The following is a 23742-nucleotide window of genomic DNA, read 5'->3' on the forward strand; positions in this document are numbered from 1 at the left end:
TAAGGGCTTCCTTTTATGTGCTGTCAGATCCCACCCCCAGCCATCCCATTATTTATTCTGATTGGTTAACTGTTCCATGGGTAGAGACCTAAAGTGACCAGGCACTCCACGCCTCAGCTCCTGCTGTATCAGTAAGGAGTGACCATACTGAAATAGTTACATGGAGATGGTGCTAAGATAGGAAATGATAGGTGGTTTCATGTCTTCAACACCATTTTGACTTTCTTTGCATATTAAAAGATTCACAAAAACCTTGCAATCATTTCTCTTTGCTATTTAGCATGTTCCAAGTAATACTCAGAGGCTGAAATAATAACTCAGTTCTTTGTATGAAGAGGCATAGGTTCAATCCCCAATGCCCTGTGATTCCTGAGCACCATAAGGAACAACCCCCAAGCATCAAATTAGGAGTAGCAGTCCCAGACCACCACACCAAAATTCCAAAGAGTTCTTGGTATAGTAGCAAACCAGTAGAAAATACACAAGTATAATTTATAGCAACAATGAACACAGCTAATGAAAAATATCAACATATGCATGTGTGCACGGTATTTTTTTCCTGGATACCTAGATGGTAAATAAATGTACTTTGAGGATATCCAATATGTTTGGTTGGCCCTTGTTATTTAAAAAGAGGACATGAGAGCCAGAGAGATATTACAGCAGGTAAGGCACTTCCTTGCACACTGCTGACCTGGGTTTGACCCCATATGGTCCCCTGAGCCCACCAGGCATGATGCGTGAGCAACACCAGGTGTGGCCTAAACATAATCCCCCGTTAGTCATGTATACTGATGGAAAAATACTCCAAAGACAATTTATAAACAATTTTTTTTAAAAAAAAAGAGGTGGGACTGAGATTGAAGAAAAAAGCTGGGAAGTGGTCAGAGGCTAGAGCAGGTATAAGGGCTACTGATGATGAAAAGCAAGATGGGTCTGAGAAATGCTTTCTGAGGCAGTTTATTCTGTGGGTGGAGAGACCTTTGGGAGGTGGACATTATGTAAGATGAGAGATTGACCGTGCAACTGACAAGCCAGACCCTGAAGAGCAAAACAATCATGTCCTTTCGTGAGCACCTTTTAGAGAGAAGTTCATATTATCACAAATATTTAGATCCTTGAGGCTGGGGTGATAGCACAGCGGGTAGAGCGTTCGCCTTGCACGCAGCTGACCCGGGTTCGATTCCCAGCATCCCATATAGTCCCCCGAGCATCACCAGGATAATTCCTGAGTGCAAATCCAGGAGTAACCCCTGAGCATCGCTTGGTGTGGCCCAAAAAGAGAAAAAAATATTTAGATCCTGGTAGAGAATACACAGCTTCTCTACAAAGTGAATTTCAGAGCATCATTTTGAAACTATGGTGGAGGAAATAGGTTTTGAGTGGTTTTGCCTGATACATGAAAATTCATTCTAAATACTCAGCCTGGTTTGACCAATCACTGCTGTTCTCATAAGTTTGTGGGAAGTGTTGTTTCTTGTTTCAGAGGAACTTACTTGTGGGGAGGGGAATTTTAGGGCCATAACTTGCCAGCGCTCATGCCTTACTACTACTGACTCTGGGCTCAGGAATCACTCCCAGCAGTGATTAGGGGACCAGGTGTGGTACTGAGGATTGAACTGAGGTCAGCTGTGTACAAGCTAAGTGCATTAGCCCTGTATTGTCTCTTTGGTCCCTGGATGCGTCCAGTTAATAGCATCCTGCTGTAGTTCTACCTAAGACAAATGAAGAGCTGCTACAATTCTCGGTGTTTTTCTTTCAGCTCCTGAGAACCATGTCTGTGCCCAAAGGAAAAGTGGTGGATAAGACCATTGATGAGGAAGGGCTGGAGAGCGGTGACTGCGGTGATGATGAAGATGAATGCATTGGAGGCTCTGGCGATGGCATGATGAAAGTGAAGAATCAGCTCCGCTTCCTTGCAGGTAAAGGTGAGGGCTGGCCCACATATGTGCCATAAGAGGATGGCTCGGAAATGTCACAAACGACTGAGTCTGCTCTCTTTAACGTTCCCACAAGCTGCTGTGCTGTCAACTGTGAGGAAAGAATCTCCTCACCCTCAGTGAAGTGTTTGGTTGGCTCCCCTGCCTCCGTTTTTCTAGTCCTTGAATTAGATCTAGTCTGAGTAGATTAAACGTCTACCTGATTGGTTGTCTAAAATGGACCAAACTCAAGTACTCATCCTGCAGGCAGCTGAGCTACTGCCTCCAACACCACCTGTGGTCCCTGAGCACCCCCAGGGGTCACTTCTGAGCAGAGAGCTCAGAATCACCCTCCTGAGCACCAACGGGGATTTCCCAAACCTACCCTCAGTGGGTCATTAAATCTAATCCCATTAGATTTCTTTGGTTCTAAATTATAAGAAGAAATGTCTCCAAAGGAATACCCTCATGGGAATCCAGTGGAAAAGCAAGGTGGGGGGGAATAAGAAAGCTTTGGAGGAAGACATCAGTGGACCTCTTCTTAAAGAGCCATACTCGTATTGTTTTCTGACAAATTGTTTAAGAGGGATTGTAGATGGCATGCCGTTGCAGAACTACATTAAAACAGCAGAAATGGGGGGAAACTGAGCCACTGGAGTCAAGGAGGTCAAATAACAGCAAAAATCACAACACGTCCGTTCTTAATGACAGTTGATAAAGCATGTTCCTATAAGTAGGTGCGATTGCATTTCCTACATCAAAAAACCAGGGCTTAGAGGAGAAATGATGTTCCTCTAAGTGAAAAAAAACACTGAAAAGTGTGGTGTCTGGCTTTGCCCTCTACTGTGGCGATCATGATCTCTTAGACTCTGCAGGTTCCTATTTCTTTCAGCCTCTTGCTTCATTCTCCCTAATCCAACCCTGAACGGGGTATTATGCAGAGGTCTCTTAAGCCCATCTTTTTTCCCTCTCTCCTCTAGAGAAAACACAGATCTTATCCACTTCTGTTCTTTCAATACATCTTTTATGATTTCTTTAAATTCCTTATTTATTATGTTTTTTAAAAAGAAACCCCTAACGTGCAGCTGGAAAGATAGTACGGGGATTAAGGTGCTTGCCTGGCATGCAGCTGACTATGGTTTTAATCCCCAGCACTGCATATCTCCCTCCCACCCACCACCCCATGTAACCAGGGGTAAATCCTAAATAGAGAGCTAGAAGTTGTGCCTGTACACTGAGGGGTGTGGCCCCCAAAACTGATGGGTGTGGCCCCCAAAAGGGAAGACCAAAAAAAAACCTGTGAGGGGCAGTAGAGATAGTATAGCGCGTAGGGCGCTTGCCTTGCAAGCAGTTGACCCAGGTTCAATCCCTGGCATCCCAGCTAGTCCCCCAAGCCCACCAGGAGTGATCCCTGAGTGCAGAGCCATGAGTAACTCACGAGCACTTCCACGTGTGACCTCCAAAAAAGCTTAAAAATAACTACGGTTATCATTGACATTTATATTCCTTGCCCTAAGTCCTTACATATTCTTTAACGTTATTTTTCCCTGCTTCTCTCTCTCTCTCTCTCTCTCTTTTTTTTTGCCTTTTTGGGTCACACCCAGAGATGCACAGAGGTTACTCCTGGTTCATGCACTCAGGAATTACTCCTGGTGGTACTTGGGGGACCATATGGGATGCTGGGAATCGAACCCTGGGAATCGAAGCCGCGTGCAAGGCAAACGCCCTACCCGCTGCGCTGTCACTCCAACCCCATTCCTGTTTCTCTTGCTGCTTTCTTTCCTGCCCCTTCCCATCTTCCTGCACATGCTATTGTTAATCACATCTTACAAGGCTTCTAGGTTAAGGTCAGAATATAGAGGGCCTGGCACATTAGAGAACCAGAAGATTCCACCAAGTTCTTTTTTGCACAGCTACCCTGTTCATCTTTCTAAGGCATCTCATCCCTTTCCCAGCTCGGCTACCCCATTTCTTGGAGTAGAAAAATCAGACTCCTTAGCAAAGTTCTGGGATCCTTTGATCTACCCTAAAGTACCCTTCCAGTTTCATTTCCTACCACTCGCCCATGGATCAGAATAACCTTATGCATTAAACACCACTTCCTAAAAGTATATTCCAAGAGTGATGACCTGAAAAAGATAAGTTTGGGAGTAGAACAAGCATATATTTGAATTCTGACTCTTTCTAAATGAACTAACACAACCCACAATAAATTTATTTGTTTCTTTTTTGGGGGGATAGGGATATGGGGCAAGGGGAGACACCTAGCAGTACTCAGGGCCTACTTCTGACACTGTGACCCTTTATGGTGTTCAGGTATGGGGACCATATGTGGTGCTGGGATTATAATGTATACAAATAGGGTGCAGGACAAGCGCCTTCCCTTGTACTTTCTCTCTAGACCACCCTGAACTAGTTTCTTAGGATCCTTTGTAAGCCATCAAATGGGAATTGCTACCCGCAACTTCCCTGGATTATTATAGGACTTAATTGAGGGGTAAAGTTTCTAAAGCATCTGGAACTGCTACTGTCTTGCAGACTCTCCATACCCCCTGATTGTTTCTTTTCATTCATGAACTGTTTTACAATCATTTTGGCCCACACTTCTCTCTGGCTTCTGAATTACTAAAACACATTGTGTGAGTGTTTTCAAGAAATTGTCTGCAGGGGAGGGTGGAAAGCAAGTACATGGGTTAAGGCACTTGCCTTGTAGTAGTTGGACCTGATTCAACTCCCAGTTCAATCCTAGCATCACATTTGGTCCTCCAGAAACTGTCTTGAGTGATCCCTGAGCACAGAACCAGGAGTAAGCCCTAAATATAGCCTGTATGGCCCCAAAATATGAAAAAGAATGTGAAAAGAAATAGTCTCCATGGCCTGAAGAGGGCTGGAGCAAGTGTATTGCATGCAGGAGTACCAGATTAGATCTCTAGTACCACATGATTCCCTGAGCACTGCTAGCTGTGACCTCGGGGAACAAAAAAGAAATTGTCTGCAGCGGCTCCAAGTTTGGTTCTAAGGACGTAATGTGCCCACTCAGAGTTTGGTACTACTTATGGACTGTTTCACAGACACAGCAAGTGAAAAGTAATAGAGGCAAAATATCCAGGTATGGATCTAGAACATCATATCCATTGTCACAGACCTTTTCTATTGCACTACTAGGAATGATGGCTTTTCACACAGTTGGTAAGAGCAAAAACAGGATTCAGAACTAGAGACATTCTGCTTCTCCTCCTTCTGCTCTCCCAAATCATCATTAACATGTGTCTTTGGGTCATTGCTCCTTATAAAATCTTCTGTGCCTTGAACGGTCAGGCATGTGATTCACCAAAATGTTAACTAGTCCCCACAAAACTCTTGGGTCCCAGCACTGTTCATCCATTGCAAGAGAAATCCCAGCTTGCTCCCTAGTCTTGGTTTCTGGCATCTCAGCCACTCCCCTTGCCATTTCCAAACACAAGTCCTCAATTCCATGGTGACTTAACTTGTTGAAATAGTGTTTGGTGTGGGACCTTGTCAAAGGCCTTTTCAAGATCTAAATAGATTACATCCATGAGTTCGCCTTTGTCCACATGCACATTGATCCTCTCAAAGGACTAGTCAATTAGTTAGGCATGATTAACCCTAAGTGCTTTGCAAACTGTAAAACACTATACAAATGGTGGTGAATTTAATTTACAGGAAAAAAATGATGCTTTTCTCCTAATAGGTTACACTGGCCTCGCATGTTCAGTGATCCTACCAGACCCAGAACTCCTTGGGTCTCTTTTGACATGATTCTCTTGATGAGGAGATGAGTTGGCAGTCTGCCAGGCTCATGGCCCACTCACTACCTATTTGGAAAGCAGGCTATCCACTTGGGTCAGCTTTTGCACAATGTTACCCCAAATCTGGTGATTCATCTCCATCCATTTAGTCAACTAGACTTGGAACACTATGTGTGTTTATCCCATTGCCCTTATAACATTCAAATTCCTTCCTTCAGAAGACAACTTAAAGTTCAGAGTATCTTCAGACCTTCCTCCATCTATCTCCCTTTTATGCCTTGGCATTATGACCAGCAAATGGTCCTCCTGGCTCTCTTCTCTAGCTCACTTTTTTTCCTCCCTTTGATTGCCTAGATGAACTGCAGGACACCCACTTTCTAGTCTTGACTTTTAGTTGAACTCATATGTGTCCTACAGCTTGCATTTTTATGCTTTTTAGAAGATACTCTGGTGGGTTAGTGAGATAGTACAGGAGGTTAAGGTGCTTGCCTTGTATGCGGTTGGTCTCAGTTCAATGCCAAGCATCGCATAAGTTTCCTGAGCATCACTAGGGATCCCTCCTGAGCACAGAGCCAGGAATGGCCCCTGTGTACTGCTAGGCGTGCCTCAACCTCCTTCTCCTCCTGCCCCCAATAAGAAGTCAGTTTCTGCAGTTTTAAAATAGAGAATCCTCATTCTTGTACACTCTCCTGATGCCAGCAGTCTGTGATTATGTTGGTGAGTTGACTTTCTTCCCTGGTAAGGTGCTTTTTGACATTGGGAGGGGTGGCTCATTTGAATTTTCTTCTGACCCTGCAACTTGCCTATTTTCTTCTGCTGAGCTTTTTCCATATATATATATATATATATATATATATATATATATATATATATATATATATATATGAATGCCCTTTCCTTCCTCTAGTTCCTTGGCTTTTACAACTGGTAAGACAGGGTTCTTTACCTAAAACTGTCCCTCAGCAGATGTGTATGCAAGGAGGCTAAGGAGTTTTGAGAAGTTTTCAGATTTTTTTGTCCTGAAGCCCCCCAAATATTCTTATTTTTAATTCTTCCTAAATGAAACACTGAATTATTTTATTTTATTTTATTTGTGTTGAATCACCATGAGATTACACAGGTACGAAGTTGCCCATGACTGGGTTTCAGTCATATAGTGTTCCAAAACCATCCCTTCACCAGTGCATATTTCCTGCCACCCGTGTCCCCAGTTTTCCTCCCACCTGCTCCTTCAGCTGGCCTTTATGGCAGATACTTTCCCCCCCCCCCCGACCTCTCTCTCTCCCTCTCTCCCTCCCCCTTCCCTCCCTCCTTCCTTTTAGACATCATGGTTTGCACTACTGTTACTGAAAGAGTATCGTGCATATCACTTTACCTCCTTTCAGGACTCACTTTTTGTCCAGCATGATTATTTTGAACTATCATTGTCATAGCGGTCCCTTCTCTGTCCTAACTGTGCTACCCGTCCCTATTTGTGGCAAGCTTCCTACCATGGACCAGTCCTCTTCGCCCTTATTTCTGTTGTCTTTGGGCATTATTCTCATACTTTGTTTTTTTATATCCCATAAATGAGTATGATCATTCTCTGTCTCTCCCTCTGTCTCTGACTCTTTTTCCTCAGCATGATATTCTCCATATCCATCCATGCATAAGCAAATTTCACGACTTCATTTTTCCTAACAGTTGTGTAGATGAATTCTTAGGGCCTTCCCCTTCTGGCTGCTTGCTGAGTTTCATTTTCAATGACATGTTCAGATGTGTTGTCTTACCCATGGTCGTAGCTCATCCTGGTCCACTCTCTTATCAGAACACAGCTTAAAGCATGTTTCCTGCGGAAAGGTTACTTTATTCCTATCAATTCACTTCATAGGCGAGTCAGTGAAGGAATGCATGCAGAGCGTTTGCACAGGACCTCCTCAGTGCTTCAGAACTGAGATCTCCTATGATAGCAGCTGGTCTGTTGCTGACCTATGAGAGCTCCAAGAACCTGCAACTCATACTTGCCTTGTGGGGTTGGTTGCTTGTATGGCTTAACACTCATAAAAGGCAGTTAGAACCAGGTAACCAGCATCCAGCAATCTCTCCTTTCCCCCTTTCTATTTCGCCTGGGGTTCATGTACTCACAGCATCTCCATTTTATGAAAGCTTGTTAGTAATGTAGACTAAAGAGTTGATACAGGTGTTAAAGCTCTGGCTTTTCAGGCAACTGATCCCAGGTCAATCCCCAGCACTGTATAGGGTGCCCTGAACCCTGCCAGGAGTGATCCATCCTGATCACTGCTGGTGTGGCCTAACTCTCTCCACCCAAAAGAGAAAGAAAAAATTCAGAACCTCAAATCATAAGGTCATGGAAGCAAGAGGCCTAAGTGATTTGTTTGCTCTCCTTTGTGCCTTCTCATGGAGTGCTGGTAGCATAGAGGCTTAATACCTGAAGGGTATAAATAAAAGTCACTAAAACACTCCATGGTGAACTAAGTATTCTAAAACATATAAAGGAATTCAAAGGCCAGAGAGCTAGTACAGGGGGTAAGATTCTTGCCTTGCTTGCACAGAACCCCAGTTCAAGTCCTGCCAAGGGATCCCTGGGCACAGAGTTAGGAATAAGTCCAGAGCACTGCTGAGTGTGGTACAAAGTAAAACAAAGTCCAAGGCCCAGTTAGCTGTTGGCCATTCCTGTGCATTCCTAAGTTCAATTCCTAGCACATTTATTCAGTGGGATCCTGAGGAAGTTAGGTAGTTGCTCTGAGCTGCTGTTGCCCCATTTTATCAAAGGGAAGGTAGACCATCATTGTCTGTTACACTATTTTTCCAAAGGGAAGGTAGACCATGGTTGTCTACCTCGGTGAGCTACTGTGCATGCCAAAAGCAATAGGAAAATGCTTCATAAGATTAAACTCTAGAAATATGCCTAAAAACCACGGACCAGTTTTATCATTACCAAATCTCTGGAAGATCTTTCGCTTTCTCATCTTCCCCAGTTTGGTACACATTTTCCCATCGAGATTGAATTTAGCCCTTGAGTTTTAAGACACTTTGGCAAGGAACATGAATGTTTGGATTCCCTTCTAAAGATAGATTATCCAGGATGGACCTGCTGCAGTGACTCATTTTTTTTCTTCTTTTGAAGATTTTTCAGTCACGCCTAGTGGTGCTTAAGGCTATTCCTGGCTCTGTTCAAGGATCATGCCTGGCAGTGTTCATGGGACCCTACGTGGTGCCAGGGATCAAACCGGGATCTGTCACATGCAAGACGAGTGTTGTACTGTTGTGCTGCCTCTCTGGTCTTGATGTCTTAGCTTTTACTGCCAGGCTGCCACCAATCATTTTCCTTCCTAGTGGTTGGGCTTGTAGAAGTTCATATCATTAAGCTCTTTGGGAAGCTGGTTTCTCACAGTGGTTGAGGTTCAAGTTTGAGAACTTTGCAAGCTCTAACAATGGGTCCCTGGCCAAGATATTATGACTAAGCATCTTAAGCACCATCCCTTTACCCTTGCCAACTCCCTGCTTTTTCTATTCAGAAAGGCACACGTGCATGGACCCACACATACACGTGTGCATTCCTGTAGGTGAGAATGCATGCACACACGCGCACACACACACACACACACACACGTACACACAGACCTACTATTGGAAATACCAGCAAAACACGTCCTCCTAAAGCAGCTCCACCCTGAAATGTCCATCCCAAAGACATTCTTTACACCGTAGCCTCCCTGGACCTGTTGTTCCTCCAGCTGGCATTATTACATTGCAGCTAGAACATTCTAGTGAGCCTCATGTTATTATAATTATAAAGCAGAAAAAAGTCAGTGTATCTCATCTGCAGTTGAGCCCAGAGCATGTTGAACAGTGGCTAGGGTGATTGCCTTGCATGCAGCCAACCCGGGTTCCATCCCCAGTACCCCAGATGGTTCCCCGAGCCCCGCCAGGAGTGATCCCTGAGTGCAGAGCCAGGAGTCAGCCCTAAGTACTGCTGGGTGTGGCCCCACACCCTTTAAAAAAGCAACATATTTATGGCCCATGTGAAAGGCGGTATCTTTGGATGAGGAAAATCGAGTTGTCTGTGGACGATGCCAGTGAGAGAGGCCCAAGCTGCTGCTTGCTGAGGGGCTGAGGAGGAGACTCTGTGACCCATTTCTTGATATTTTTTTTGCTTTTTGGGTCAAACCCAGCTGTGCTTAGGGGTTACTCCTGGCTCATGCACTCAGCAATAACTCCTGGCGGTGCTCGGGAGGCCATATAGGATGCTGGGAATTGAACCCAGGTCTGCTGTATGCAAGACAAACGCCCTACCCACTGTACTATTACTCCAGCCCCCCATTTCTCACATTAAGTCTTGTACCACTATTAATACCAAGTGGCTCTTTCTTAGCCAGATGAAAAATATTTTTTTCTTTTAATTTATTTTTTTATTTGCCTCATAATGTTTTTTATTTCTTTAATTGAATCACAATGAACTACAAAATCACAATGATGTTTATGATTGAATTTCAGGTGGGTAGTGTTCCAACACCAATCCCTTCACCAGTACCCACTTCCCTTCCCACCACTGTGCCCAGTTTCCCTCCGCCATTATCTTAGGGCTCCCTCCCCTAACTTAGCCCCCTCACCCCTGCCCCAGTGCCAGACTTCCTAGGGAAGACCTTTTCTCCCGCTCTTCATTTCTGTTGCCATTGGTCACTTGATATTCCCCTAGGAGGTTTTGAAAAAGACATTGTTTGTGGGAATGTTGGCCTTCAGGAAACCCGGCAGAGCCAGAGAAATAGCACAGGGGATAAAGCTTTTGCTTTGTAAGCAACCACTCCAGCTCTGGCTCAGTTCAGCACCACAAATTATCCTCTATGCTCAGAGGAAGAACCCCAGAACTCTACCAGGTGTGGCCCAAGTCTCCCACCACCCCCCAGAAAGAAAGAACTTTCTGAAGTGCCATAGGGGTGACTCTAGGACAGTGGTGGAGGCTCTTGGGCTCTTTGGTGGTGATGAAGATGCAGTCACTTTCCACATCCAAACCAGGCATGTTATTAGCACTGTCACCATGCAACCTCAACTGCAGTTCCAAACACAAGATCCATTCTGTCTCTCCATGTCAGTGTAGGAACTGTAGCACTGTAGCACTGTCGTTTCGTTCATCAATTTGCTCGAGCAGGCACCGGTAACGTCTCCATTGTGAGACTTGTTGTTACTGTTGTTGGCATATCGAATACGCCATGGGTAGCTTGCCAGGCTCTGCCATGTGGGCGGGATACTCTCGGTAGCTTGCTGGGCTCTTCGAGAGAGATGGAGGAATTGAACCCGGGTCGGCCACATGCAAGACAAATGCCCTACCCGCTGTGCTGTCGCTCCAGTGTAGGAACAGAGAAGAGAAATCCTGTTGTTGGTTCCTTGGCTGTGGTAAGGAGGAAAGTGAAAGGCAGTGTCCCTTGAGCCATTCCAGGTGTGATGGTCTGCTTCCTACCCCTCGCCACTCCAGGAATTCTTCAGCACTGCTCAGCATGTGGTCCTGGAGTGAGTCCATTCAGACTTACAACTTTGCACCTCATGAGTACTATACCCTATATACCCACCCAGGGGTGACTTTGTCTAAGTCAAGTACAAAAAGAGCAAAGAACATCTCCTAATTGGGAGATATGGGGGCTGGAGGGAAGTCACACTCAACAGTTCTCAGGGTCTACTCCTGAGAGATAATACAGGGGTTAAGGTACTTGCCTTGCATGCAGCAGACCCCAGATCTCTGGCACTGCATGGTCCATCGACCACTACTAGGAATAACCCCTGAGCACCATTGGGTGTGACCCCCTTCACAAATAAAGACAAATCAATTTCAGGTACTTGGCACCCCTCACCTGTAAATTTGCTTCCCACCAAGCAGCATATTCCTAGAATTATCCGGCAAGATTGGGTAGGGACACACACAGACACACACACGCACACACACACTTTTCTGGTATTTTTCGTAGCATCTCAACTTCTCAAATGTGAACCCAGTGCTACAGTGGAAGGTAGATTGGCTTTGGTGGGTTGAAGGATTCCTCAGCCCATAGGCAGCTGGAGCTGAAAGCATGAAGGAAAGGGAGGAGGGGGTTTCATCTCAAGGCTCAAACCCTCTTGGGCTCAGTCCCTTCTCTGCCACTTCCCAGTGCTGGCCCTCAACCCAAGTCACTGTTCCCCTGCACTTCAGTCTCTTCCTATTCAAAAATGATGTGAAACAGGGCCAGTGGGGAAGGCACTCTCCTTGCATGCAGTCAACCCAGGTTCCATCCCCAGTACCCCATAGAGTCCCCCTGAGCATCTCCAGGTGTGATCCCTGAGTGCAGAGCTAGGAATAGGAGTAAACCCTGAGCGCAGCTGGGTGTCCCCCAACCCCATCACAAAAACAGTGGTGCTAAGCTATTTCCTTGCCTGTCTGCTTTATCCCTTGTTGAATGAGACCCATGGATCTAAAAGGTCTTTGTCAGCTGTAAAGCAGCTTGCCATGGTTTTCTCCACAATCATTTCATCCCAGGAGGTGACAAGTTTCTTTGCACTGCCAAAAGCTGGTCGTGAAAATTCTCAATTAAGTCCTCACTCTTCTTCGCCAAGAGTTTTCGTTATAATGTGCTTGCAGCTCTCCATCCCCAAGGTGGCATTTTTCAATTACTCATTAGCTTGCTTTTGAGCCAGCGCGAAGGTATTTAAGCAATGACAAATATGTCCGCCAAGTTGTGCAAATAACCGCAGTCCCAACAGTAGCACTCACCTCCATCTTGAAAGAATCACAGCTTGTTAGAGTTTTGTTTTCTTTGGTGTTCATGGGGGCAGTGAGGGCATGGGCAGACAACAAGTTGCGGAGGGTCAAGAAAGGGCCCTTTGATTCTTTCCATTCCCTGGTGCTCTCAGCTACAAGCAATCTGTTTGCGGGCCTTGATCTTTTCTCTGGAAGCTAAAATGTCATCAGGAAGTGGAAAGAAGCAAAGCTCACTTAGAATAGCACTTTGCAGCCAGATACAGACCAGGTGGGGTTAGAGAAGACATGAACAAGCCCGCCAAGCTCACCTTGATCCAGAGCTCTGTGCCGTTTCCAAAAGAGGGAGTTAGAAGCAGGTTTGAGGGGGATGAAGCGATAAGCCGGCGGGCAGGGCATTCGCTTTGCACATGACTGGCAAAGTTCAATTCTGGCATTATATATGGTCCCCCAAGCACCACCACAGGAGTACGTAAAAGCAAAAAGAGGAGTTCTGAGAGCTTAACAACTTTCTAGGACCAGACAAATAGTGCAGGGATTAAGGCACTTGCCTTGCATGTGCTCACCCTAGTCTGACCCGGGGCGCTGCATGTGGTTCCCTGAGTACAATGAGAAATTAGCCCCAGGCACCCCCGGTGTGGCCCCCAAATCCATAAATAAGTAAATAAACACATGTTGCCTCCTATTTTGTGGTATTGCATGTGAAGAGGAGGGTGTAAGTGCAACCAGTGCATAGAATGTCCATAAGATGAATGTTCTAAATATTTGTCCTGTTTTGCGGTAGAATGAGTTGTGGGGAGAAACTGTCAGTTTCCTGGTTCTGAAGGTGTTAGACTAGAGTTTCACCATCACTGTATCACTGTCATCCCGTTGCTCATCGATTTGCTTGAGCAGGCACTGGTAACATCCCCATTGTGAGACTTGTTGTTACTGTTTTTGGCATATTGAATACGCCACGGGTAGCTTGTCAGGCTCTGTCGGGCGGGCGGGATACTCTCGGTAGCTTGCCAGGCTCTCCTAGAACTACAGAGGAATTGAACCCACTTCAGCTGCGTGCAAGGCAAACGCCCTACCCGCTGTGCTATAGGTTCCAAAGAGATAGTACAGGGCTTAAGGCACTTGCCTTGCATATAGTTGACCCCAGTTTGACGCCCCAAGTGCTAGCAAGAACAGCCCCTGAGCACAGATCCAGGAGTATCCATTCCCTCCTAATAACCAAAATAAAGAAATTAATGATCATATATCAGACAGATCAGCCAAGTGGGAATGGGCAGACATTTAAATCATGGAATCTTGACTTCCGTGGCTCTTGATAGCTCAGAGGTGGTTTGGTTGTACAATGCAGATGTAAAAATCGAACAAACGAGAACCAAGACGGTGGAGGTAACCAAGGAGGCAATTTCTTCAGGTTGGGGGGAAAAAGGGGAGTGAAAGAAAGAGTCTTTGATTGTATTTTGAGCACATGTCACCAATTATGATTTTCTGTAACTAGTTTCCTAAGCAAACGACTCCTTGGAAATGGCAGACTTTTCCAGGAAGAAGTTCTTTTCAACAGCCTTTGTTTTTCACCCCTTTAGATTTGTTTTGCTACTACAAGAATGTCATTGGGGGGCCAGAGAGATGGCTCAAAAAGCTGAAGGGCAGGCTTTGTATGTGGAAGCCCTCAGTATGGTCCTGTCAGCACATGATCCCCCAACACCTACCAGGGATTACCCCCAAGCACTATCAGGTGTGAACGCCCATCCCCAAATCAAAAGATTCCGTTCATATTTCTCCCCTGTCACTTCCAGGATTTTGACTTCCTGCCCTATATTTAAAAAGCAAACTTTATCCCAAACTGTATATCGCCTCCAGCCAGTTAGCCCCAGGCTATATGGTCAATATCGGAATTGTCCAGTCCACACACCTTTGTTTTTGTTTTAGGGTCATACCCAGGAATGCTCAGGGTTAGGGTTCTGTGCTAAGTAATCACTCCTGGTGGGCTCAAAGAACCCTATGAGACGCTGGAGATTGAACCCTATCAGCTATTTGCAAGGCAAGTACCCTACCTTTGACTCCAGCCCCCAATGTGGTCTCTTCACATTGGTAGTTTGAAATTGGCCATGGTGGAAATATTTACACCATAGGAATCAGCAAAACTCATAATTCAGGGTCTAGACTAGTGTTTCTCAATTGGAGACTATATGACCCCCTTGTTGGTCCCCATTGTATCTCAAGTGAGTCACATGGGAAAACGGCATCAATAGAGTGCCATGGCATGAGACTAGGAGTCAACCAGTTGGACAGGGGGACCACAGAAAGGAAAAAAAAGGCCTGCAGGGAACCATGTTCAGAAAATGATTGCTGAGCACTGACATAGATTCTAGTCTTCAGAATGTGATGGGGAGGGGGCAGAGAAATAGCACAGTGGATAGGGTATTTTCCTTGCATGTTACTGACTTGGGTTCCATACCCGGTATTCCATATGGTCTCCTGAGCACTGCCAGGAGTAATTCCTGAGTGTACAGCCAGGAGTGACCCAAAAGCAGTAAGGAGAGAAGGAAGGGAGGGAGAGAAGGAAGGAAAGGAAGGAAGAAATGAAGGAGGGAGGGAGGAAAGGTGATGGGGATGTATTAGTGGCACATATTTAATGTTGAATCGTATTATTGGGGCTGGAGCGATAGCACAGCGGGTAGTGCGTTTGCCTTGCACTCGACCGACCCGGGTTCGATTCCCAGCATCCCATATGGTCCCCTGAGCACCACCAGGGGTAATTCCTGAGTGCAGAGCCAGGATTAACCCCTGTGCATTGCCAGGTGTGACCCCCAAAAAAAAAGCAAAAAAAATGTTGAATCATATTATCTCAGTAAACCATGACATTGAGAAGAGTACCCAAATTTGGGAAACTGTATTCTCCCAATGTTCAAAAGTTCCTATACCATTTCAGCAGATAAGTCACTGTCATCATTGATGAAGGAGTGAAGATAAACAGTTTGTTGATTTCATTTTGTCTTGATCTGTCAGGAAAACCGATGTATCGGCCATTGTTCTCTCAGCAGCTATACTTGCTTTGTCAATCACAAGCCTGTTTTGACTAACTATGCAAACATCCAGAAGACATCAATGAGACCATTCTGTGAGAATCAATGAGCTAAGACTATTGTCTCTGTCTCACGATTTGTAAGTCATAAGCGACAATCCACATTCCCAACATAAGCTGATATGTAAGCTTCTTTTTTCCCTGAGATTCAATTGTTCCGCATTTACCCATACACTGTTGGATGAGGGGATCTTTCAGAACACTTCATCCTTAAACTATCTCGGCTTCAATCAGTAGGTCTTTCCACCCTGAGCACAAGAACATTTCTCTCTTCCAAAGTGGTGTTGGCAAACAGAAAGGCCCCTCTTTTTAGTTACTCTATAAAGCTATAGAGCTCTATAAAGCTTAGGATTCTTGGAAACATCCTTTTTCTCTAAACTTTATTTTAGGCATCATGAGTTCCAAACCTGTTCATGTTTTCCTGCATAAAATACTCCAACACCACACCCTGTAGTAGAGTGTCCTCTTCCCTCCACCATAGTCCCTGTGTCTTAGAAAATTTCTTAACTTGGAAATTGATAAAAAACCAAATTCATCAAGTTGTTCTCAAAACTCCTGACTCCTGGGCCAGAGAGAGATAAGTCAGGGGGTTAGGTGCTTACCTAGCAGGCATCCAACTCCAGTTCAATCCCAAGCACCACCAGGAATTATCCCTGAGCTCAGCACCAGGAGTAAACCCTGTGTACTATCTGGTATGGCCCAATACCCTCCCCACTCCTCAAAAAAAATCCAACTCCACAAAACTGATTCCCCTCTCGAGATTGATGGATTCCTGCTGAAAGCCCTCTTCCAACCAAATGAAATCTCTTCAGCTCTATCCCAAACCTGGATGGGAGATTGGTAGGCCAGTTTGTGGATTACCTAAACCAAGGCCATTGAGAGGGTTCAATTCTCCTGTATCAGACAGGATGAACACAAATGAATAATATGTGTTATTATTAGCCCTGTTTTCAGAGCGCAGGGACTCAATATCAGGTTACAGTGCATTGGCTTGGTAATCATTTTTCTAACCACCCATCAGATGGGCAGAAGAAGTTGGAAAGTTAAATTTGGAACACACCCCCACCTTCCTTTTCCACATTTCTTTCTTTTTGGTACAGAGAGGCATCATAGTGCTCATAGACACCGATAACCCCAATTGCTGAAGGACTATACAATTCTCTCCCAACACGTGGTTGGAACTGGAGATGGGATATTTTCTTCTCTGCAGACATAAGGCCTGCATTGGAAGACAAAATAAGTCATGAAAAGGAACCCATGGGGTTTGGGCACAGTATCCTTAAAATTTTTGTTTTGTTTTTGGATCACACTGAGTAGTGCTTAGAGACTGTACCTGGCTCTGCGCTCAGAAGAGTCCCCTGAAAGTGCTCAAAAGACCATCTGTGATGACAAGAATTGAACCGGGTTGGCAGGATGCAAGGCAAGCACCTTAACCCCATGTATCTATCTGTCCCTTGATCTGAATGCTAAACAGAGTGTAGGAATCAGGTAAAATGGGGAGTGCATGGCCATCTGGGATGGCAATATGGGAATACACAAGGAGGTGAGAAAGAACTAGTGGTCCTGGTAGCAGTATGCCATTGTGTGTGGCTAGAGTAGAAATACGGAGAAGAGAGAAGACTGGGATATAGTTAGGGGTAAGATCATACGAACTCTTTATTCCTTGTTAAGTAGATTTATTCTGTAGCAGAGTCTAAGAATTCTTAACATGGTTATCAGCATCCCCAACCCCCAGCCCTGGCCATCATAGACATTGCTAATCAATCACAGAATCCCATTCCTCTGGACCCAGATGTCACCTCCTCATTCATCTCAGCATAGCACTCTAGGAAACATCTCCAAGAGATTGATTTATGGGCATAAGATTATATATATATATATATATATATATATATATATATGTATGTATGTATATAAACAGGTTGGGAGTGCAAGCGTGGACTTTATGGGAGAATTAGAATGTGGTCAGAAGTGCCCTTGGGAGCTCCTCATGCAGATTTAGGAAGAATCAACAGAACCTGATTGTTTAGCTTTGGCAGGATGGAGAAGAGGAATGAAGGATAAGGCCAGTGTTTGCACCTTGGGCAACTGGGCAGATGCCAGTGCATTTTTGGGAGGATTCCTAGGGGAGGTAATGAGAGATTGGGGATGATGAATAATAGCTCACTTTTTTTAGAGCCAGGCATGGCTTACAGCATTTTTTCCAAAAGCTATTCATATGATCCTCCCAGCAGCCCTAAGTAGCCATCAAAATCAAGGGCACTGAGAGAGAGCATAAAGAGTGAAAATAAAAACCTTCCAAACACATCACTGAGTCATTTGGATGATTATGCATATTATGGACCAGGTCACCAAGCACTCAGGCTTGGGTATCATCAATTTGTTTGTGATGTTTTGTTACCGAAGGATGTCTTATTCTGGGAAGAGGCTTGCTGCACTGTGTATAAATCCATCCTGCTATCAGCACATCTGTTCTACTCACAAGGACAAGCGTTGGCGGCAATATGAATCAAAGCAAACTTAGGGGCCAAAGAGACAGGGAATAAGGCATCAGCAGGCATGCTGGTTACCCAGGTTTGGTGTGAAGGTTTTTTCTGTTTATTTTGTTTGGGGGCCACATATGACAGTGCTCAGGGCTTCTTCCTGGCTCTACACTCAGGGATCAATCCTGGTAGGATTCAGGGAAATATATGGGGTTCCAGGGATGGAACCTGGATTGGTCATGTGCAAGCAAAGTGCATTATCCACGTACTCTCTAGCCCTGCTGACCCAGCTCTGAACCCTAGTACTGCTTATGGTACTCTGAGCACCACAAAGACTCACTCCTGAGCACAGAGCCAGGAATAGCCCCTGAGCACTGCCAAGTATGTCCCAAGCCCGATAATAATGGTAATAACAAGTAAAACAAGTCTATTCAAATGAGACCTAAGTAATTTCCAAATTGACCATGTGAAACATACAGCTTATTAAAACTGGGAAGAGAACTGAAAGGAGAAGGCATTGCATGCAGAAGGCACTGGGTTCTATCCCCATTACCACATGGCCCCCATGGCCAGGAGTAGCCCCTGAGCACCATCAGAAATGGCCTCAAAACACCCATCACACATAAATAAAATTAAAAGGGCAAGAATTTTATTGAATTTAAGAGACTACATCACATTAAATGGTGGTGTTACCCCCCAGTATTATTAACCTTCTCTGAGTTTTATAATTGTGCTGTGTACATATGTACCTATAAATGTCCATATTTGCTCCATTATATTAATGATTTTGGTGCTTTTTCAAAGCACATTTTCATCTCCGGTATGAGTGCTGTAATCAGGAATGCAATGGCTTTAAGGAACAGGCCACTTCGGGGGCTGATCAGCAGGTTGGCATGAATTTCTCTATGTTACATCTGGCTCTCTCACCAACCAAGCCACCTTAGTGTTAAAATAGCAGACTGTACCAGGAGTCAGGTGCCTTCGCCAGTGCTGTACAAATGTCCAAGTCCAGAGGCCCAAACTCGCGGCTCAGTCAAGATACAATAAAGAAAATGAAAGTAGAGGGGTTGAAGCATTTACCTTGCACACATGGGATCCCGGTTCCATTCCTGGCACAACCTATGATTCCCCCAAGCCCCAGTGGGAATAATAATCCCTGAGCATCACCAGGTGTGGTTCATCCTCACTGCCAAAAACAAAATTGAGGAACAACCAGCTAGAATATTGTAATTGAAAAATCACAACCAAGTTTTGCCTCTGGTCAAATCTTCCTCCCAGTTCTGGGTAAGGGAAGCTCCAATATTACCTCTCAAAGAGGAGAAAACTGAAACTCAGAGAGTTAGATCATGTGTCTACAGTCAATGGATAGTAAGAACGAGAACTGGAACCCGAAACTTTCTGACCTCTTATATCAATGTGCATCTTCAACCATTAGGCTGCATGACCCAGACTGTGTAATGGATACATATTGATGATGACAATGAGGAGGAAGATGATTGATGATTACAGTCCTCTTGGAGCTAGACATAGTGACTAAATTTGGTTCCATGAAAAGTCAGAAAGCCCTCATCAGGAATAGAATAGAGCCTCTTCAACCATTTGGGGAAGGGAAGAGTTATAAGCATGATGTTGGCTCCAGCAATGTTAGGATTCTTCCGGATTCTCCTTTCTCTTTCTTTATATTTCCCATAGCTTTCTCGTGAATCTTAGTTCTGCTTGCCTGAGCCTGGGCCCAAAATGGAGGGACTAAAGAACATGTGTTCAAGTAACCCTAGGCTTGCTTAGAAGATCTGGGTTAGCTCTGCTGGGCTCCAGTGGAGGGCTATAATTATTGATCCACAGTGCGTTCTTGTGCTCCATGACCATCTGGCCAAAGTATATCCTAGGCTATCATTTGCTGGGGCAGCACTTGGCTTGGAGAACTTATCCTGAAGGTAGTAGCTTTGGAAACCTGCATAATCTTGGTTCTGGAAGACTGAGCAGGCAGCCAGGCTAAAGACCTCATGTGCTTCCCTTGGGCCCAGTGCCCCAGCCAAAATAATACATTTAGACTTATTCATTATCCTTTCAGCTCAACTCCCCATTTTAAATGCGTATACTCGTGAGCCAGCCTGGCTTTTTCTAGGTCTTCGGTATGTTAGGGAATTGCATGTTATAGAGATACATAATGAATGTGGCAGTGAAGCTTGCTGGAGAAATCATCATCATAATCATGATAATAATAATAGTCAGTGCCATAATAACACTCACCACTGTTTGTTATCTCCATGCTGTCATTGATCTAAATGAGTCTTAACAGTGTTCAGTCTGTCCAACGCCCTTTAAGAGGTGGGTCCTGTTATAATATCCATTTTACAGATGAGGAAGATGAAGTTCAACGAGATTAGAGAAATAGCTCAAGGTCCCAGAACTAATAAATGGTTGACCTAAGATCCAAACCCAGGCCTTTTTGGTCCCAAAGGGCATGAAACTACTAATACTAACAACCTCTTCTCTGCCAACTCCCCTTCTGTTGCAGAGTACTCCTTTCAGAGTTCTAGTAACCATCAGATATGCCTTGGAGATACATAGGCACTGCTTCAGCCAGTATTGAGGTCAACAAAAGGATAATGACATAAGGACTGGAAATTGTTCAATCTTACTATGTTGACCAATGTTCCACTGACCAACCCTTGAACCTCGCTACTCTTACTTTTCAGGACCAACAAGGCCAAAGCAATAATGCAGATGAATGGGCAGGCAGAGGAATAGTACAGGAGCTAAGGAACTTGCCTTGCATGCAGCTGACACCAATTCAACTGGAGCAATGGTTCCACAGACTGGAATACATGCTTTGCATGTGGGAGCTCAGGGTTTCTCCTTACTTCCCCATGGTCCCCCCAGACACCACTGGGAACAGCAACCCCCAAGCATCCGGTGGTGGCCTCAAAATAAGACAAAAAGCAGAAACAGGCAAATTGAGTATGTCGAGTGATATGGGACTCCACGCCAGGCTGTTTCTACTTGGGGCACCCCAGAGGGTGGTGGATGAGAACCCACCCCTCCCTAAGGGACCCAGCCTCTGCAGCAGACCTCCACTACCCAATCGCTGCCACGTTCCAGACTGCAACTGCTTTACAGCCATGTCGCAAAATATAAGACACTTCGTACTCGTTTTCCATAATTGCCACACTATATTTTATGGAGTTCAGACAGTAGGTAACAAAAAACAGATATCTCAGAGAGCCTGGCAAACTACCAAGAGTATCCCGGCTGCATGGGCAGAGCCTGGCAAGCTACCTGTAGCGTATCCGATATGCCAAAAACAGTAACGATAGGTCTCATTCCCCTGACCCTGAAAGAACCTCCAGTCATTGGGAAAGACGAGTAAGGAGAGGCTGCTAAAATCTCAGGGCTGGGAGGAATAGAGACTTTACTGGTACCTGCTTGAGTAAATCGACGAACAACGGGAAGACAGTGATACAGTGAAGTGATATGAACGGACTCATATAGACATCTTGTCTTTTTGTAAAAACATATAAACAGAGCTGTCTGGTCTAGTATTTACTCTTTTTTGCATTAGGTCCCAAGGCTCACAAAATGTACATTCCAGGGGCCAGAAGAGAAGTACAGTGAGTAAGGCAATTACCTCACATGTAGCCCACCTGGGGTTGATCCCCAATGCCATATATAGTCCCCCTAAGCAATGCTAGTGGTAACCCCTGATTATAGAGCCAGTAGTAAGCCCTGAATAATGCCAGGTATGGGCCCAACAGCCCCCAACAAAGATCACACTCATCTTTGCTAGCAAGCCAGCAATGAAAGATATTTAGATGTTTTAAGAAAGGGGTCAGCTTTTAAGATCCATGATGTTGGGCCAGAGAGTTCAACAATTTAGAAGCACGTTCGTTGCATGTAGGAGACCCAGGTTCAATCCTGAGCATTACATGGTTCCCCAAGAAACCCCCCACCCCCAATCACCCAGTCAAGAGTAGCTCTAGAGCACCACTGGATATGGCAGACCCCCAAACAAAAAGTAATAATGAAAAGACATTTTTAAATAATATCCACAAATTTATCTGAAAAATGTAAATGAGTTCACAGAGAATTCATATAAGAAGTGACCAATGGGTGAGAAATAATTTAACATTGAGCCAGTATTTATCTTATAACATGACTGTCATATGATGCAGCCAATGAGAACTGATAATCTTCCCTTTATAAAGAGCATTGTTTAGGGGTTGAAGAGATAGTACAGCAGATAGGGCTCTTGCCTTGCATGCAGCTGACGCAGATATGATCCCTGGCACCATATATGGCCCCCTGAGCACCACTGCAAGTGATCCCTGAGTATAGGGCCAGGAGGTCTCTTGGTATGGCCCCCAAACAAAAACTGTCACTGTCATCCCATTGATCATCGATTTGTTTGAGTGGGCACCAGTAACGTCTCTCATTGAGAGACTTATTGTTACTGTTTTTGGCATATCCAACATGCACGGGTAGCTTGCCAGGCTCTGCCTCTCGGGCTTCATACTCTCGGTAGCTTGCTGGGCTCTCTGAGAGGGGTGGAGGAATCGAACATGGGTTGGCCGTGTGAAAAGCGGAAGCCCAACCACTGTGCTATTGCTCCAGCCCAAATCAAAAACAAACCAACTTAAAAACAAACATTGCTTTGGGGCTGGAGAGACAGTTTGATGGACTGGACAATCTGATTTGAACCCAAAACCTACTGGAAATTGCCAAAAGAAAAAAAATTGGGGCTAGAAAGATATTACAGCAGGCAGGGCGTTTGTCTTGCACATGGTTGAACCAGGTTTGATTTGTAGCATCTCATATGTTCCCCTAGAGGAGGAGAGCCCCAGGAGAAGTGATGCCCGAGTGCAGAGCCAGGAGTAATCCCTGAGCACCACTGGATGTGGCCCCAAAATAAACTACCCAAAAATATGTTCCTTTTTATTAACATGAGCCTCTATGGAATCTCATTTTATTTTATTGGGCGGGAGGGTTTGGGCTATACCCTGCAATGCAAGCTATATATTATATGTTCATTATTTACATGAACAGTTTAATTTGCTCTTAAAAATAGAAAAAGAAAATGGTTTCTTAAGTGTGGTAGTCAACCTAAATGCAGAGATAAAGTACAATAATCTATTATGAGTAACTGGATGTAGTTAAATTAGATGCTTCATTTGTCTATTGGCATAATTTATGCCAATTTTAAAGCAGGATATACTTCAAAAATCAAGTTCTAGAACAAATTTCCTGTTTTTAGTGGGGCTAAATATTGCCTTTTGTCACTGAAAACATTTTTACTTACTTATAGATGTATAGAGCAATGTAAATAAACCTCAAATAAATGTAAAATACTCTGATTAGTCAGGATGTAGATTTGAAGACAAAAAGAAAATTAGTCTCTTCTCATCATTCCAAATTTTGGTGATGCTTATAACATACATAAAATCCTAAGTGCATAATATTATCTGATGATAAAATCACAGCCCTTCACAGTAGGTAAGTTTTAGATTTTAACACAGGAGAAACACTTCTTATGAGATATTTCTGGAGTTCTTATATGAATGCTCTTAAATTCTAACCACAGAATATCCTGTCAGTAATAAAATTTGGTACACTGACTCAGGCAATATAATGATGGCCAAGGACCAACATGAAATGGTGAATCACTTTAGATATTTGGTCCTACAGCCAAAGATCAGGTTTTCACACCTTGGTTGTGTATCTCTTTTCCAGTAAATCTCACGAGTAATATCATGCTGAGGAAAGATGGAAA

The 23742-nt window shown here is 44.5% G+C and overlaps 1 protein-coding gene across 1 annotated transcript in view; it reads left to right on the forward strand.

The window, feature by feature from the left end:
* Positions 1 to 23742, forward strand: part of GPC3 (glypican 3) — a 458480-nt gene that overhangs the window by 398097 nt on the left and 36641 nt on the right. The window contains exon 7 of the mRNA XM_004606379.2: positions 1763 to 1922. Within this exon, the coding sequence (XP_004606436.1) occupies positions 1763 to 1922 (160 nt within the window). The remainder of the gene's footprint in view (positions 1 to 1762; positions 1923 to 23742) is intronic.

This window comes from Sorex araneus, chromosome X, assembly GCF_027595985.1.
Source record: "Sorex araneus isolate mSorAra2 chromosome X, mSorAra2.pri, whole genome shotgun sequence".
Classification (NCBI taxonomy): Eukaryota; Metazoa; Chordata; class Mammalia; order Eulipotyphla; family Soricidae; genus Sorex; species Sorex araneus.